The sequence below is a fragment of the Geotrypetes seraphini genome, chromosome 12, assembly GCF_902459505.1.
Source record: "Geotrypetes seraphini chromosome 12, aGeoSer1.1, whole genome shotgun sequence".
Taxonomy (NCBI): Eukaryota; Metazoa; Chordata; class Amphibia; order Gymnophiona; family Dermophiidae; genus Geotrypetes; species Geotrypetes seraphini.
Window position 1 is genome coordinate 112,776,664 of NC_047095.1, and position 18,031 is coordinate 112,794,694.

Genomic DNA, 18,031 nt, shown 5'->3' on the forward strand with positions numbered 1-18,031 from the left:
ACACAACCTGCTTAATGTCACAGTCTGTGTGTGCTCTTAAGAAAAATTCACGAGCACTCCCAGGGAACACAACCCTGTCAGCTGAATGCTTTATGAATTGAAGCACAGGACCATCATGAGGACAGAGACCTGCCGATTGTGTTTAAAAAACTGTGATTTTCATGTGCTAGAGTAGACTGTGATTTTCTTGTACTAGATGATCATGGACTAATGAACTGATGAACTAACCAGGATCCAGTTTTGGATAAAAGTAATCACAATGACTGTAGTATGTGTGTGAAAGTTGGGAAGTGAGTGTGAGTGATGGGGATTAGGTTCACTGACTAAATTATTTTGATATTTATTAATAAATTAAGTATTGGAAAGTTGTAAAAGTACTGCAATGAAATGAACAGTGGGAGATAAGATTAAAATTGAATTGACTCAGATAATACTTGTTTGTATTAAATATTTAATAGCTGGTTTTAAGAATTTGAGTTATCCATTAGGTAGCTGTTTAATTAACTGAACCCCCCCCCCAATCTTAGGCTTTAGGTTAATTCCACTGAATATTTGGGGATAGCAGCCATTGCTGACCAGTTAAATCATTTTGAATTTCAGATCCTAAGTGTCATTGTGTTTTTAATTGTGCCATGTAATTGAATATTAGACTTGCAGATTATAAATGTTCATAAATATATAATTAAAAGGAAAACCGGCTAATCAGGACATTCCTGAAAATGTGTCCTTTATTCTTTAGCTTCATCGTTATCTGAGGAATGTGCACTTTAAGAACATGCTGGGTGAAGAGGTGTTTTTTGATGAAAATGGAGACTTTCTCATGGACTACAACATTATTAATCTTATCTTTCTGCCCAAGATGATCCTGCAACATAAAATTGTTGGAAGTTACAAACCTTCTGCTCCCCCTGGGGAGGATTTCACAATCAATGAAAAAGAGATAGGGTGGGAAGCTGCTTTTATCCAGGTGAGAGAGATGTAACATTTTGTAATATAAAAACAAACAAACATAAAACAACACCATAAGATCCAATACAGCAGTTTCTATTGCTAACTTTTAATTCGTTATCCCCCCTTTTTTTCAAAAGCTGACAGTGCGGGCCGGAATTGAATGGGCATCGGTGCAAAAGCGTATCTATGCCAAAATAACACAAAGCATGTCCACACAAGTGATGTGTCAGCGGCTATAACCACAACTGATAATAAAATATTTATTTTAATGTTGGATCCATTAATTAGGGATATTGTTTTAACTGATGATATTAAAGGGGTAAATATAGGGGCTTACTTTTAAAATTGCTGCATTTGCAGATGATATTCTAGTATATTTAACTAATCCTCATTTATCTTTGTAAACATTATTAGAATATTGTAAAGAATATGGAGATTTTTCTGGTTTTAAATTAAATATGGGCAAATCTGAAGCGTTAGCGACCAATGATAAGTTAAATAGAGAATGGGGCCCAGATTTTCCCTTAAAGTGAACAGAAAATTATTTTAAATATCTAGGTATTTATTTGCCAGGGAATCCTAAAAGGTTATATGAGGTAAATATTCCAACTTTGCTTAATTATACTAAACTAAAATTACAAATATGGCAGAATTTAGCTTTTTCTTTGGGGGGTAGGGTTGCGTTATTTAAAATGATAATTAATGGTATTAAGTAATGGTGATTGGCAAAAGTTACAAACTTTAATTATAAAATTTTGTTGGGCTGCTAAAAACCCTAAATTGTCTTTTGATTTTTTACTAGGTCCGGGTATAAAAGGAGGTTTAGGGTTTCCAGATATTCGTATTTATAATTGGGCTTGTTTATTACAACATATAAGGGATTGGGTTTTAGAGGATGATTCATTTACCCCTTTGTCGTATGAAAAAGCATTTTTTCACCCTTACCATTTATTATTTTTGATTCAAGTGCCAAGTTCAAGATTACCAGATTATTTAAAAGGTAATTCTATTTTGATTCCATTAAGATTGGTATGGAATAAATTATTGAAATTATGGGAATTTCATCAATTTGTTACAGATTTTTTGCCTATTCAAGGAAATAGTGATTTTTCTCCAGGTATGACTAATGTTACTTTTACACATTGGGCAAATAAAGGGGTTAAATTTATGCTCAGCTTTTAGATGAGTCTGGGAGATTACGTAGATTTCCAGAACTTTCCTTAATTGTTGGAAGTGGTCCAGGGTCATTGTATGGATATATGCAAGTTGTCACAAACCCGAGCCCAATGCCGGCCTTGTGCCAGTTAAACCCCGGAGAAAACATCCCCTGAAACTGGTCCGGGCTAATCACTGTGTCCCTGATAGGCAGGAACAAGACCAGGAAGCACAGGCTGTGTTCAGACCTGCTGCAGAACACAGCCTGGTGAAAACAGGTAGGGCCCCTTTAAATCTTCCATTTTGTGAGAAGCTGGCTAAACAGGGCAGAAGGCAGCCTCAGCTGAAGGAAGTTCAGCCCCTGAGTAGGGCTGGGCGTGGTACAGCCGCTTTGCAGCATTTGGAGAGCTGGATGACCAGGAGGAAGGGAGACACTGGAGAAGCTCTCAGGTGGAAGGAGCCTCCAATTCCTCCAGAGCCAAAAGATATTGAAATGCTGGACACAGAACCAGAAGGAACAACCCTGGTAAACCCAGAATGTGAAGCAATGGATTGCAGTGCTTTACCAGAGGTGGGACTATTTGAGGAAATGGATATCAATTAGTCTGGAATTGCTTTTTGAGTTAAGTTTTGAATGTTTCCATTTCTGCTGGGCATAAGGATTTTCCTTGAGCCTGCTAGCTAAAGGAATGTATGCTAGCAAAATGTTTGCTTATATGAGAAGTTTTTTTTTTGTTTGCCAATATGGCTGCTGTGAAAAGAACTTCAGCAAGTTCTTTTCATAAGGTGTGAATATCCTGAAAGCTGGGACAGGATTTACCCAGTACCTTAGTAAAGGGTTTGCTGGTTACTTTGCTATTGGTAACAAGGAGCCCCTTTGACAAATCCGCCAGCCTGCTGCCACTACTTTTGAAAGGGCAGCGCTGCACATTGCAGTGTACCATAGTTTGTTTGCCAATTTACAAATAAGACTTTGAGAGAGTCAAGGACTGCCGGAGACTCTGTGATACCTGGGACATTGATGAAAGAACTTTGGGAAAGTTATCCAGACCAGGCTGGTTACCAACATATTATTTTTGTTTTCATGATTATGACCAAGACCTTATGAGTACATTTTCTTTTTTATGCATTTTTGCTTGGACCTGTTCAGTTGAACAATAAATTTGATTTCTTTATTTCATTACTTACCTGTGTGAGGCCATTCTGTTTTATGCACATAGGATAAGTTTATTCACAACAGGGTCTTCCTCCCTCTTGGGGAAGCACGCTGGGGAGAATATTTTAAGCGTGGGCCGGTTACCGCAAGCCTCGAGGGCCGGCCACGCTACAAAGTACAACATTATGTGAGTCAAATCATAAGAGGGGGTTTTTCATTGGGTGTACATGAAAGGATTTTAAATTTTTTTAAATCAATGTAATGATGTTCCTATTTCTGTATCTTTATTACATAAATTGTGGTGGAGCTAGATTCCAAATAGAACATATGAGAATATTATACAAAAATGACATGATGAATTGGAAATTCAATTATCACTTCAAGATTTCAGTCATGCTATTCATCGTTTGCCTAAAATTATTACAGGATATATTTGGAGAGAATGTACATATAGACAGTGGCGTACCTAGGGTATGTGGCACCCGGGGCCCATCATATTTTGACACCCCCCATGTAAAAAAATATTTTTTATAATAACCATGAAAAATAAATGGTCATAATAGAAACAGGCACTGAAAATTTTCTTTTATTGAACCTCATATATGTAACCATTAATCCAAACATAACATAAATTATGTCTGAATTTACATGACATCAGAAGTACATATGGAGTAGTTGCAGGTGATGCTTGGGACAGTTCTGATTGTGTTAGTTCGGTTTTATGTGTTTTTTTGAATAGAAGGGTTTTTATTTCTTTTTTGAAGGTTTTGTAGTTTGTGGTTGAGGTCAATAGGTTGTAGAGTTGGGGGTCGAGTGTTAGGAGGTTGTCGAACAGTTTTTTTCTTTTGACGTTTTTGGTTGGAGGGTGTGTGAATGGTGCGTGAGTTCTCCTATGTCTGGTTGAGGTGGATTGAATTATTTAGCTGAAAAAATTAGTAACCCCCCCCATTCCACACACATTAATTCTCTTCCATTTTTGTTCCCATTCTAAAAAACACTGATAAGTTCCCAGAAAAAAATACATTAAAATAAGAAGTGAAAACAAAGGCCCCTACAGATGAGAACATAACATAAGAATAGCCTAACTGAGTCAGACCAATGGTCCATCATGCCCAGTAGCCCATTCTCATGGTAACCAATCCAGGTCACTAGTACCTGGTCAAAACCCAAAGAGTAGCAACATTCCATGCCACCGATCCAGGGCAAGCAGACATTTCCCCCATGTCTTAATAACAGACTATGGACTTTTCCTCCAGGAATTTGTCCAAACATTTCTTAAAATCAGCAATGCTATCTGCTTTTATCATAATTTCTGGCCACTTCATTTTTAAGCTTAGATCTTTCCTTCCAAACAGAGACCTTGCTAGATGTCAAATACAGAAAGAACAAGGTTACTTCACAAGGACTTAGCTGTGCAGGAAATGTGAATCTCCTCATACACCCACCATATAGTGCAAAAATGTGCAAAGGTCTGGTTTTTTCTTTCGATCATTACATAGCCTAATGCCACACAAGCAGCGCTGTTACAAACATATTCTGAAGGTCAATGCTAAGGTTAACAAAGTTTCCTTCCTTGGACTACAAGGAGATACTGACAAACCACTGGAAGAGATCCCAAAACAACTACCCAGGCACAACACCCAAAGACCCACTCAATATGTGAACCAGTTGAGTGGAGTGGACTAACTGGGGGGTGGAAATGGGCCCGGAGTTTGCTCAGCAGAATTTCCCAGACCACCTCTTTCTCTCAACACATTGACACGCTGCCACCACCACCACTAGGAACACCTCACCGGGTAGGCCAGCAATGCTTATAAACTTTATAAAACACATTATTATATTTTCTTAAAAGCACATATTTTAACTGAACTCTCTGACATCCTCAGCCTTGCCATTCACAAAAATAGAAGGAAGAAAAGTTCTCGTTTCCTGCTGTCTCATGTCCCCAGCCTATACAATATTTTTCTTCTGTAGACCCTTCAAAAGTCTGACCAAATCCTCGTTTCACTTGCATTATAAAGTACTGAGGATGCCATCTCTCTCCAATCCCAGGTCCTAAAGTCTAAGACAGTAGCGCAAACTAGTGCTGCCTGATTCAAGAAAAAAAATTTTTTTTATTCGATTCAGCCTATTGAATTGATTTTTCGATTCAACTTTCCTGCCCAATTGGGTGTTTGTTTTTTCAAACATCCTGGTGGGTTTATATTATAGCTTTTTCACCCCCCTTTGGCTTCTCCTAACCACACTGGCGCTGTGGTGTAAATAAAATAAAGAAACAAAAAGGACTTTTCCTCTCTGTTAAATCCTAGCTTACGTTTGTGATCTAACACCAGCTCTGGCAGGATACACATTTCAAATCTGACATATTGTAATCACAAAACAGAAAATAAAATTAGTTTTTCTACCTTTTGTTGTCTGGTTATTTTTCAAATCTTGTTGGTCCAAGGCTCTGGTTGTCTTCTGATAATTTGCTTGCCAGGGTCTCCTTCTTCTTTTTTTCTGCATGCTAACCATCCATCTGCCATCTCTGTCCTCCCCGTTTCCCTTCCCTCTCCAGGAGGTCTGGCATCTATCCTTTTTTCATCTCCCTCCACAGATCCATCTTTTCTTAACTATCCTTTCATCCAGCATCTCTCCCTCCTTCCCCACCACGCCAGGGTCCACCATCTCTCCCTTTTTTCCCAACTTCCCTCCTATCCAGTATCTCTATCCCCCCCTCCACACCATCCCTTGTGCCCAACTACTCTACCTTTCTGTTCCTTCCTTCTCTAAAAACCATGGCAAATCTTCTCTCTCCCTCTTCTCTATTTTCAGACTCATTATTTCTTCCCACCCAAAGTCCGGCATATGCGCGTCTCTTTGAACCCCCCCATTCCCTCCGTGTATTTCTGTACCAGGGCCCCCCTCCCTGAAGGCCTGTCCCCCCTTAAAGGTCTGCATCCCACCCCTGAAGGCCTGCACTCCTCCCCGGAAGGCCTGCACCCCCGAAGGCCTGCACTTCCCCCAAAAGGCCTGCACCCCCTTGAAGGCCTGCCTGCCTGCCTGTATGATCCCCTTGAAGGCCTATCCCCCCTTGAAGGCCTGTCCCCCCCCTTGTAGGCCTGTCCCTCCCTTGAAAGCCTGCCTGCCTGTCCCCCCTTGAAGGCCTATCCCTCCCTTGAAGGCCTGCCTGCCTGTCTCCCCTTTGAAGACCTGCCTATACCCCCCCTTGAAGGCCTGCCTGCCTATCTGTCACCCCCCCTCCCCTTTGAAGGCCTGCCTGCCTGTCCGCCCCACCCCGAAGGACCGCTCGCCCCCCTGGCCTCCCTGCACCACCTATGAAGCAGCCCGCAGCGGGATCGCGATATCAGCAATCCCCGCACTGCTTCGGAGCTGCTTCCTCCGCCGCGGTCCTGCCCCTCCTCTGATGTCAGAGGAGGGGCGGGACCATGGCGCAGGAAGCAGCGCCGAAGCAGCTCAGGGATCGCTGACATCGCGATCCCGCTGCGGGCTGCTTCATAGGTGGTGCAGGGAGGCCAGGGGGGGGCGAGCGATCCTTTGGGGGTGGGGGGGATTGAACGGTAAGGCCGGGAGCACCCCCTCAGGCTTGTACTTTGGCTGGACCACCCCCCACCCCCCCTTAGTACGCTACTGCATATAGAGTTTTGGATAGTGCATATTTTTCACAAGTACAAGCATTTCATGCCGGATTAGTTAATTCTCCTATTTGTATCTCATGCATTTTGGAAATGTCATCTGGTTAAATCTTTCTGGTCTGCCATCCTATTATTTTTAGGGTCATTATAGAATTGTCAATTGGTTGAATCTCCAAAAGGGGTGTTATTCGGTAAAGCAGCAGCTTGTGGGGTTTTTGGACAGGACAGATGTATTCTATTTCAAAAGGCATGTATGATTGGTCATAAGTGCATATTGCAATATTGGTTACAAGAAGATCCTCCAAGTTATTGGCATTGGAGGAATCAATTCCATCGTTTAATTTTATTTGAGGTTTTGGAGGTTCGTAAATTTCCTAAAAGAACACGTTTATTTTTAAAAATATGGGACCCTTATATACAAAAATTATTCTCGAAAGCAAGAAGTATGATTCTTAATACTTTATATTAAATTTAAGTAAATGTTTTTAGTATTTTTATTTATTTGGTATTTCATGTCACCTTGCATTCTAGGGTCGGGAGGGAAATAGGAATGATGTTTTTAATATATGTTAAATTACTTGAAAAGTATTTCTGTTTAATTCATTTACTATAATATAATAATATTAAAAAATAATCTAAAGTATCCTATATAATAAAGAGCTAGCCGCGCATGCGCACTCCTATTTGCGTGTTCCGTGCCCTGTAGGTCTGTGGCCGCATGAGTGCGCATGCGCGACTCGCCAGACTTACTTCCCAGCATCCGCAATTTGTTTTTCTCCGTCCCCTTCAGTCCCTCTAAAGCTTCGGACTACGGACCTCCAAAGCCGCCGCGGCTCCTCTCTCATCTTCCGACGCAAGTGCAGCTCATGAGAGGAGCCGCAGTGGCGATATTTTCACCGTGCGCATGCACGCTTGGCTGTGGCCGGTTGACAGAGGCAGCAAACAAGCGCGACGCCACCCTCCCGCCCTCACCCACCCACCACCAGAGAAACATCGCTATGGCTGCCCGCATTGGACCGCGAAGAGGTCATTGGGAGTGCTGGTGGCGGTCACGTGCACAGAATTGCCGCTCCAGACCTCCATCCAGGAAAAACGGCACTACCAGTAGAAGTTTATTTTTAAGATTAAAGGTGCTGCGGTGGCTCCTCTCATGAGCCGCACCTGCGTTGGAGAAGGCTTCCAACGCAGGCAGCGATCCTGAGAGGAGCCGTGGCGGCACCTTTAAACTTAAAAATAAACTTCTACTGGTAGTGCCGTTTTTCTTCCTGTTCCCTCTCTTTCACTGAATGAAGCATTGCGGCAACGAACAGTTCTAATGAAGCAGCCAATCAGTGTGTCTAATCTGGAGGAGGGAGATCTCCTTGACCACAGTGATTGTGATGGTAGGCCAGACCGGAAGGGAAGGGAGGGGTTGGGGGAAATGCTGCTGCTGCACAGGGACCTGGAGGGGAAGGTAAATACCGCTGTTGCTGATGCTCAGAGAAGTGGATGGGGAGGGAAATACTGCTGCTATTGCTGCACAAGGAAGTGGGTTTGGGGGAGGGAAATGCTGCTGCACAGCGAAATGGAGGGGGAGGGAATGCTGCTGCAGCTGCTGAACAGGGAAGTGGGGTGGGGGAGGGAAATGCTGCTGCACAGGGAAATGGAGGGGGAGGGAATGATGCTGCAGCTGCTGCCCAGGGAAGTGGGGTGGGGGAGGGAAATGCTGTTGCTGCTGCCCAGGGAAGTGGAGTGGGGGAGGGAAATGCTGCTGCACAGGGAAATGGAGGGGGAGGGAATGATGCTGCAGCTGCTGCACAGGGAAGTGGGGTGGGGGAGGGAAATGCTGTTGCTGCTGCCCAGGGAAGTGGAGTGGGGGAGGGAAATGCTGCTGCACAGGGAAATGGAGGGGGAGGGAATGATGCTGCAGCTGCTGCACAGGGAAGTGGGGTGGGGGAGGGAAATGCTGTTGCTGCTGCACAGGGAAGTGGGGTGGGGGAGGGAAATGCTGCTGCACAGGAAAGTGGGGTGGGGGAAATGCTGCTGCACAGGGAAATGGAGGGGGAGGGAATGTTACATAGGGAGCAGGGAGAGAGACAGATAGATGGAAAGAAAGACAGACAGACAGACAGCGGGAGGGAGGGTGACAGAAAGGAAGAAAGCCACAGGGGCAGGAAGAGGGACAGAAAGAGAGAGAGAAAGGGGGCCAGGGAGAGAAATACAGCAGGAGGTAGAGAGATAGAAAGAAAGAAAGAAAGAAAGAAAGAAAGAAAGAAATACATCTATTCTAGCACCCGTTAATGTAACGGGCTTAAAGACTAGTAAATGAAATAAATAGAATGAAGGGAGATAAGGGTAAGGGAAAAAGGGAAGGGGTTAAAGGGGGATATAGGAAAAAAATAGATTAGGTATATAGAAATATATTTTGGAGGAATGATAAAATATGTATGCAAATGTTTTATTATGAATTTAATTGTAATGAATATCTCTTTGTATCATTTTATTGTATATTTATTTGATTCCTTTCATAAAATGTTATAACAATAAAATAAAACAATTTGTTAGAAGAAATAGTATATAAATTAAGACATATATAAAAAGACAATTATAAAAATATTAAACACTCTTTAACATGTACAACATTCTAGAATAAGTGAAAAATTAATAAAAACTAGACTCATATAAAAAAGTGCATAAACCAGCCAGTATAAAAAAATATATAAACGTGGAGGGGCATAATCAAAAAAAGCGTCTAAGTCCCCTTTTGGCCTAAGTCCCTAAACATTCAACCCAGAAGCAGTGAAAGTGTCCATAACCAAAACAAACGTCCATGTTTTGATTATGGCCTTCCTCTGCCTAAACGCCCAATCTCCACTGCTCTACTAAAAGTACCCCCACAGCACGTCTACACTTTTTATCCATAATGAAACAAAAACACGCCTAGGCCACAAATGTCCAACAAGAAGGGCTTTTAGGCGAAGGAGGAGCCAGTCCTTCGCCTAAAAGCTGGATTCTGTAACCGGTGTCTGTCAAAAACAACACCGGTTACAGAATCCCCCCCACAACGATCTAGGCAGGAGGGTGCCCAAGCCATCCTGCCATGTCAAACCACGACCCCCCTCCCAACAACATCGGGGCAAGAGGGAGCTCAAGCCCTCTTGCCCCGCCGACTCCCCGACACGATCGGGGCAAGAGGGAGCTCAAGCCCTCTTGCCCCGCCGACTCCCCAACTCCCCGACAACATCGGGCCAGGAGGGAGCCAAAACCCTCCTGGCCACGGCGACCCCCTACCCCCACCCCGCACTACATTACGGGCAGGAGGGATCCCAAGCCCTCCTACCCTCGACGCAAACCCCCCTCTCCCCAATGACCGCCCCCACGAGAACCTCCGACCGCCCCCCAGCTGACCCGTGACCCCCCTGGCCGACCCCCACGACACCCCATCCATCTTCCCCGTACCTTTGTTTAATTGGCCGGACAGACAGGAGCCAAACCCGCCTGTCCGGCAGGCAGCCAACGATGGAATGAGGCCGGATTGGCCCATCCGTCCCAAAGCCCCGCCTACTGGTAGGGCCTAAGGCACCTGGGCCAATCAGAATAGGTATCCCACAGTGTCACCTCTCCCCCTTGCAATCTGTACAAAAGTCTGTTGCACAACTCATCTTCTACCAACCTCGCTACGTTCATGTCGCCCCTCACCTTAAGTTACTTCACTGGCTCCCTATCTGCCATCACATACAGTTCAAGATCTTATTGCTGACCTACAAGTGTGTTCATTCTGCTGCCCTGCAATATCTCTCCTCACTTTTCTCACCTTATACACTTCCCAGAGAACTCCATTCCTCAAATAAGTCACTCTTAGCTTTATCCTTCTATTCCACTGCCAATTCTAAACTTCATTCCTTTCATCTAGCTGCCCCCTATGCCTGGAATAAATTACCTGAGTTTGTCCATCATGCCCCTTCCCTTGTTTAAAAGCAGACTGAAAACCCACCTTTTTGATATAGCTTTCAATCCTTAACCTTACTCCTCTGCCCTCCAACCCAGCCTGCTGATTAATCGTTCCACTTAACTGTATCCATGATATCCTGTTTGTCTGTTTTGGCTGTTTAGATTGTAAGCTCTTTTTGAGCAGGGTCTGTTTCTTATTCTTTGTGACTCTGTGCAGTGCTGCGTGCATCTGATAGTGCTCTAGAAATAATAATAATTATTATTAGTAATAGTAATAGTAGTAGAAAAATAATGTGCATTTTATACACTGCAGTCCACTGTCATTTGAAGACAGGTTTTTTTCCTCAATCTTCAGTCACCTCCACAATCCAGATGCAGTCAGAGTTGTTCTCCTGGCTATAGGAAATTACCCACAGAAGGAAAACCAGTCTGCTGCTATGACTGTACTCCCTGTACAGGTAGAGAGATCTCCAATCAAACTGGTGAGTGATGTTTAACACTTGAGATGCTCATGGTGGCAGGTTATTCAGTACGATGTCTGTTCTGTGAAATTCATAAGAACATAATAAAAGCCGTATTGAAAAAAGACCAACAGACCATCCATCCCAAAATTCTGTCTCCAACAGTGGTTGGGCTTGGTTACTTAGAAGAATCCAGTAGATTATTCAGATCCAGAAGTATATAGTGGAGGTACCCAAGCTTAAGTGTAGACTAGGGGCCTGATAGCTAATGGATTTTTGGGAGAATAATTATAAAGGTATAATACAAACTGGCCTTTTATTGTAGCCTATTTTACCATAAGAGTCACTAACATATGGAATGTTATTTATGTGATATTTGAATAAAAAAAACCTGTGATCAATTCCACCTGCTGTCCTATTCATAGTAATCAGAAGCATCAAGATGATAAGCTAAGAGATTGGAAGGAAAGATGATGTCATAGGAGGGTAGGAGGGGATTAGAGGCTTTTATTTTTTTTAAATGTAACCCCTGGTCTCCTATGGTACCCTATAGATCAGGGGTAGGGAACTCCGGTCCTCGAGAGCCGTTTTCCAGTCTGGTTTTCAGGATTTCCCCAATGAATATGCATAGAAAGCAGTGCATACAAATTGATCTCATACATACTCATTGAGAAAATCCTGAAAACCCGACTGGAATACGTCTCTCGAGGACCGGGGTTCCCTACCCCTACTTTAGATGGTTATGCACACAGGAGGCAGGCCAGAAGGACACTATCGGGGAAAAAGAAGGTAAAAAGGACAAATAGAAATTCCCCCTTTACCAGTATATTCAGGGACTGGGACACTGATCCCCAGAGCTATATGTATAAAGGTAGCCAGCAACTTAGAGCAATTCTCTGCCAGATTCCAGCAAACTATTAACCAGAAAAACAAGTTGCTTCTCCCTACTCCAAACTGCGGGTCTGTCTCTTTCTACAGTGTTCTCAGGCTGAAAAATAAAACTTTGCATCTTTAGAAATCTATTTTAGGAGGATTTGGTAAGATATAAGACCAAAGCATAGTATAGTATGGCACCATAAGCCTCCTACACTTTTTAGCACAAAGAACATGCATAATTTAGTAAAACGGTAATTCTATTCTTTTAAAGTAACAAATATCAGCAATTAATCTGCAAAAACACATAACAGGCAATTCAATAACTTTGTACCACCATTTAGGAACCACAATTAAGTTGGTCTATGGTACGGTTACCATATGGCTACAGAAAAAAAGAGGATGGATTAAGACATTCAGGTTTTACTTCCATTGCTTTCAATAGAAGTAAAACCCAGATGTCTCATTCCATCCTCTTTTCACTGAAGCCATTGGGTAACCCTAGTCTATGGGCCACATAAATGTTAGTATGTACATATGATATTTATGCATCAAACATACAATATTCTGAAACCTGTGGGCTTAAATGTAATCCCCATCTATGGCCCATCTATGTTCCATCCCTGTGAAAACCCCTCTGACATTTCTCAAGCTATATGTGAGGGTTTTTTTCATAAATATAATTTAATGGGCTTGTAATCAATAATGTTCTTGCAAACTTTGCACATTCTTTATGATTTTTAAAAAAGGGAGTGAAATTAGGTACATATTTGGACATTCCATTTTTTGCAAGTATTTTACTTCCCCAATGCAAAGATGTCCTCAAGAACACCCCTAAAAGTGCATGGTTCATGAACCCTATGTGCAATGTTAAGCAATACTCTGACTTACTTTGGCTAGTGACATGGCCCAACATTGAATTTATGGACTTAAAGTCATCTGTGTTCAGCAAAATGCTATGCACCACCAGCTGAATATCAACCTTCACATCTTTAAAATTTAGAGCAATATTTAGCCATTCTTGAAAACTGAGGCCATTTTTCAGATGCTAAGAAAATTCTATTTCTTCTCAGATATGGACGACTGTATAAGATGCCCAGAGGACCAGTGGCCCAATGAAAAAAGAGATGCCTGTGTCCCAAAAATAATAAGCTTCCTTTCACATGAAGAACCTTTGGGAATCATTTTGACACTTATCAGCATTTTCTTTTTCTTCATCACTGCTGTCATTCTGAGAATCTTCATTTATTACCAAACTACTCCTATCGTGAAATCCAACAACAGGAACCTAAGCTACATTCTTCTAGTCTCCCTCATGCTCTGCTTCCTCTGCTCATTGATATTCATAGGCCATCCTGATAAAGTGACTTGTGTTCTCCGACAGGCTTCCTTTGGAATAACTTTCTCCATCTCTCTCTCCTCAGTCCTGGCAAAAACAATCACTGTGGTGATGGCTTTCCAGAGCACCAAACCTGGAAGCAAGCTCCGGAAATGGATGGGTTCTAGGGTCTCATACTCTATAGTCCTTTCCTGTTCCCTTCTTCAAATCTTCCTTTGCCTCATCTGGTTGGGAGCTGCTCCTCCATTCCCACATCTTAACATGGAAGGAGAAGATGGAACAATTCAAATTGAATGCAATGAAGGGTCGGCAATTGCATTTTACTGTGTTTTGGGTTACCTGGGATTTCTGGCTGGTATCAGCTTTATTGTGGCTTTTCTAGCAAGAAATCTGCCTGGCAGTTTCAATGAGGCCAAACACATCACCTTCAGCATGCTGGTATTCTGCAGTGTCTGGGTGTCTTTCATCCCTACATACCTGAGCACCAGGGGCAAGTATATGGTAGCAGTGGAGATATTTGCTATCCTGGCCTCTGGTTTTGGAATACTGGGGTGTATCTTTATTCCCAAGTGCTACATTATTCTATTGAGGCCTGAAAGGAACAATAGGAAGTATATCGCAAAAAAATGAATTGACTTCAACTTCCCGAAATGTTAAAGGAGAACTAAGGGCTCCTTTTACTAAGCTGTGCTAGCAGTTTTAGCACACGCTTAGCGTACACTACAATGCCACGAGTGCTAGAAGCTATCACCTCCATTGATCTGGCATTCGTTTTTGGCACATAGCGCGGCGTTAGCGTGAGCGGCAATGTAGCGCACGCTAAAAACGCTAGCACACCTTAGTTAAAGGAGCCCAAAAATAACAAATTATTGCATTATGTCAGAAATTTGTAAGTTCTATAGTTTTATTCCAACTTGTACACAATCTATCCAATATTCAAAGCCAGCTGTATGTTCATCATTCTCAAGGGCTGAAGAAGAGTAGGATGAGAAATTAAGTTGATTTTGGCAATATTCAGTCGCAATCCTAATAGATTATTCCTTGTAATTTAAAAGAATAGTGCCACCACTGTGACTGAAGAATATGAAACATATAGAGTATAGAGAATAAATTAAATACTGTCACCAGCATTTGGGCTGAATATCTCCCTTCCTCTGAGGATCTGATATTTATTCTTTTAACTTTAAAGTTAAGGGGAAGTGCCATATGGTTCATATGTTTGTGGGTACCTTCTCTTGACTATATAAAATAGAATATCAGCACATAATCTTTGATTGAATATGATACTAGAATTTACTTTCTTTTGTAGAATAGACACCACATACAATAGGCAGCTTTCAGATGCCTAAAATTAAGCACCATAGTAACAGATGTTTAACAGTACAGAATAGTAATGAAAATTGTCATGTTCATAAAAAAATACAGCATTGTTTGTTTCTGGGTAATATGTTCTTTCTTAATTGCCTATGACACAAAAGTATAGGAAATGGTTATCATTTCCCTCACACTTTGCTTTTGTGACCAGGACTTTGATATTCTTAAAATTTGCCTTTCTTATAGAACATTCCAGATTGATTCCAAGCTAAGCAAACTTAGGGGCCCTTTTACTAAGGAGTGGTAGGGTACTGATACATGGCAAACAATACCACAGACACATTGCACTTTCTTCTGATGGGAAAAAAAATCTTGGTTTCACTAAGTCCAGAGCCGAACTTTTGAGGTCTAGATTAAGCATTGGAACTTGTTGATTTGAAGTGTGCAAAAAACAAATCAGAAGAAGTGTCAACAAGTGTTTTTCACCTTCACCCACCTGCTTCTGACAAAATGTGACCAGTCTGTTTAATGCAATTGGACTCACCTGTTACCCAAAAGAGTAGCATCTCTTCATTTACAGATCATCCAGGAGCATGAAAGTCATGCTGCTCCTTAACAGAAGCATGTGCTCATCTCTTCCATTGGCTCACTCAGTGTACCTCAAAGAGGATTACAAAAACATCTGGACCTTACTAGGTGTCTTGAAGTATGATGAGTATGGCTGGGAAGTCATCAGAGACTTCAGAATAGGGGGAGATGTTTTTCCAGTTTTTTGTGGCTTTGGGTAAACTTAATTGAGCTTTAAGGGATAGAAGGTGTGGTCGCAGCTTTGGGCATGGCAGAAAATGGAGTATTGGCCCAGTTGGAGTTGTGAGATTAGCCATTAATAGTAAATAAATGTAACACTCATAGAAAGAAACATAGAAAATGACAGCAGAAAAGGGCCATAGTGAGGGGAAGCATAGTCTGTCGTGTTGGAGGGATGTTATAGAGTTTAAAAACTTAATGGGAGCTAATTTCAACACTGAAGAGCACCCGGGGGGTGAAATATACATTGGGCATTTGTAGATTTTGGACATGAATTGTACTGTAACTCAAGATAATATTATTATAAATAATAAAGCTATAGCCAAATATTTATACCAGTAAATTGAGTTGTGTAAGCATATGGAGCATTAGCTGGTCCTACCTTCAGCTCTAGTGCTTTGCAGTGGCGTACCTAGCATATGTGAAACCCGGGGCCCATCATTTTTTGACACCCCCCAATCTATATCAAAAATATGATTTTTAGTAACAATCCACATATCACAAAACAAGAGTGCACCTAGGAAAAGGCAGCATCTTAAACACTGCAGTGAGCACTAGAAAACCAACACATACATTGTAAAACTAAACAAGCCAGATCCCGCACAGTCAATTGATCCTGCAGTCAATGCCAACTGAAAACTATGTCCTTTTCATACACAGAAAAGAGATGCACCCTCGCCCAATATGGAATAATCATAAACTAAAAATAGAAATATATAGACAAAAGTTAAGCTGAACCGCCAAGAAACCAGACTCTGCATACAATGCAACACCACAACACCACAAAATCAGTGACACATGTCCCCTAATACTGTGCAAAATATAAAGAAAGTAGATGTAAATTTGAAAAAACTGATACATAACAATCACCACTTTACAAATTAACAAATAAAAATAAAACAAATAATGAGAAATAAGAAAATACAATTTTATTGGACTAATCCATTTTTCAATTAGCTTTCAGAGGCCAAATCTTTCTTCAGAACAGTACAGTATACTGCTGTTATGCTATTCTGTCCTGAGGAAAGGGGTATAGTCCAAAAAATTGCCTTATTTACATTTCCTATTTATAAACTTTTATCAATACAGTTACAATACTACTTGATTCTAAGTAAAGCAACAAAAAAATCTTTCTACCGTTTGTCATTTCTGCTTTAATCATCTTCTCTTTGCTCTCTTTTTTCTATACAGCACTTGTCCTCTCTCCCTTTCATTCAACATCTGCCCTCTCTTTGCCCCTTCCACCCAGCTTCTGCCCTCTCTCTCTACCCCTTCCATCTCCTGCCCACACTCTCTCTGCCCCTTCCATCTACTGTCCACCCTCTCTCTCTTCCATATGGCATCTTCCCTCTTTCTATGTCCCTTCAATAAACTGTATATCCGTGGTCCCTTCTCTCCTTTGCACATGATTCATTTCAGCTTCATCCTCTCTCTATTTTTCTGTCTCCACCCCTCCCCTATGCTTTGACATCTCTCTTTCTCTTCTCCTTTCCTTCCTTCCTTCCCACTCCACACCATGGTGTGGTATCTCTATCTATCTCCTTCCCTTCCCTCCCCCATGCTATGGCATCTCTTCCTCCCCCTCCATGGTCTGGTATCTCCTTTCCTTTCCATCCCTCCCATGGACTTGGCATCTCTGGTTCCTCTCCCTTGTCTTCCTTCTCCCTTCTTCTCTCTCTCTCCCCAATTGGGTGCAGCAGCAGCATTTCTCTCACCCCTTCCCTGTTCAGCAGAAGCATTTCTCCCCTTTCCCTGTGCAGCAGCAGCATTTCTCCCCCCCTTGCTTGTGCTGCATTTCTCCCCCCCCCTTCTCTGTGCAGAAGCAACATATCTTCCCTGCCCAGCTTGTCTGGCCAGTTCCCCTGCGGGCTTCTACACCTCACATGATCCGCAGCTGCGTTGGAAGTCTTCTCTCTGACATCGTGACATCAGAGGGAACGCTTCCAACGTGGCCGCGGATTGTGTGAGGAGCTGACACCCGCAGTTTTGAGCAGGGGAGCCGGCCAGAAGTGAAACAACCACAGGAGGGAGCACAAGCTGGGACGGACACCACTGTTTACAGAAGGGATGCCCACACTTTTTTGGGCTTGCGAGCTACTTTTAAAATGACCAAGTCAAAATGATCTACAAACAATAAAATTAAAAAAAACACAAAATTAAAATTAAAAAACACTGTACGCAGAGAAAATGTTAATTATCATTTATATTTGGGTTTTTTTTCAAAGAGGTCAAGGCAGATGACTCTGCAATGTCACCACAGTAACAACTATACAAAAATAGACAAATACCCCTGCCCTTTTTACTAAACCGCGATAGTGGTTTTTAGTGCAGGGAGCTGTACTGAATGCCCCATGCTGCTCTCAATGCTCATAGGCTCCCTGCGCTAAAAACCGCTATTGCGGTTTAGTAA

The 18,031-nt window shown here is 42.2% G+C and overlaps 1 protein-coding gene across 1 annotated transcript; it reads left to right on the forward strand.

Moving 5' to 3' along the window:
* Positions 1 to 775: 775 nt before the first annotated feature.
* LOC117346304 (vomeronasal type-2 receptor 26-like) lies at positions 776 to 14,130 on the forward strand. Its single transcript, XM_033915704.1, has 3 exons — positions 776 to 967; positions 11,183 to 11,309; positions 13,235 to 14,130. The coding sequence occupies exons 1-3, from the start codon at positions 776 to 778 to the stop codon at positions 14,128 to 14,130; spliced, it is 1,215 nt and encodes a 404-aa protein (XP_033771595.1).
* The last annotated feature ends 3,901 nt before the right edge of the window (positions 14,131 to 18,031 follow it).

Excerpts from the sequence above, each read along its gene's own strand:
- LOC117346304 (XM_033915704.1), top strand. The coding sequence starts at position 776 with ATGCTGGGTGAAGAGGTGTTTTTTGATGAAAATGGAGACTTTCTCATG. Across the intron at positions 968-11,182 it reads GGGAAGCTGCTTTTATCCAG|TCACCTCCACAATCCAGATG; the intron begins GTGAGAGAGATG and ends CTCAATCTTCAG. Across the intron at positions 11,310-13,234 it reads AGAGATCTCCAATCAAACTG|ATATGGACGACTGTATAAGA; the intron begins GTGAGTGATGTT and ends ATTTCTTCTCAG.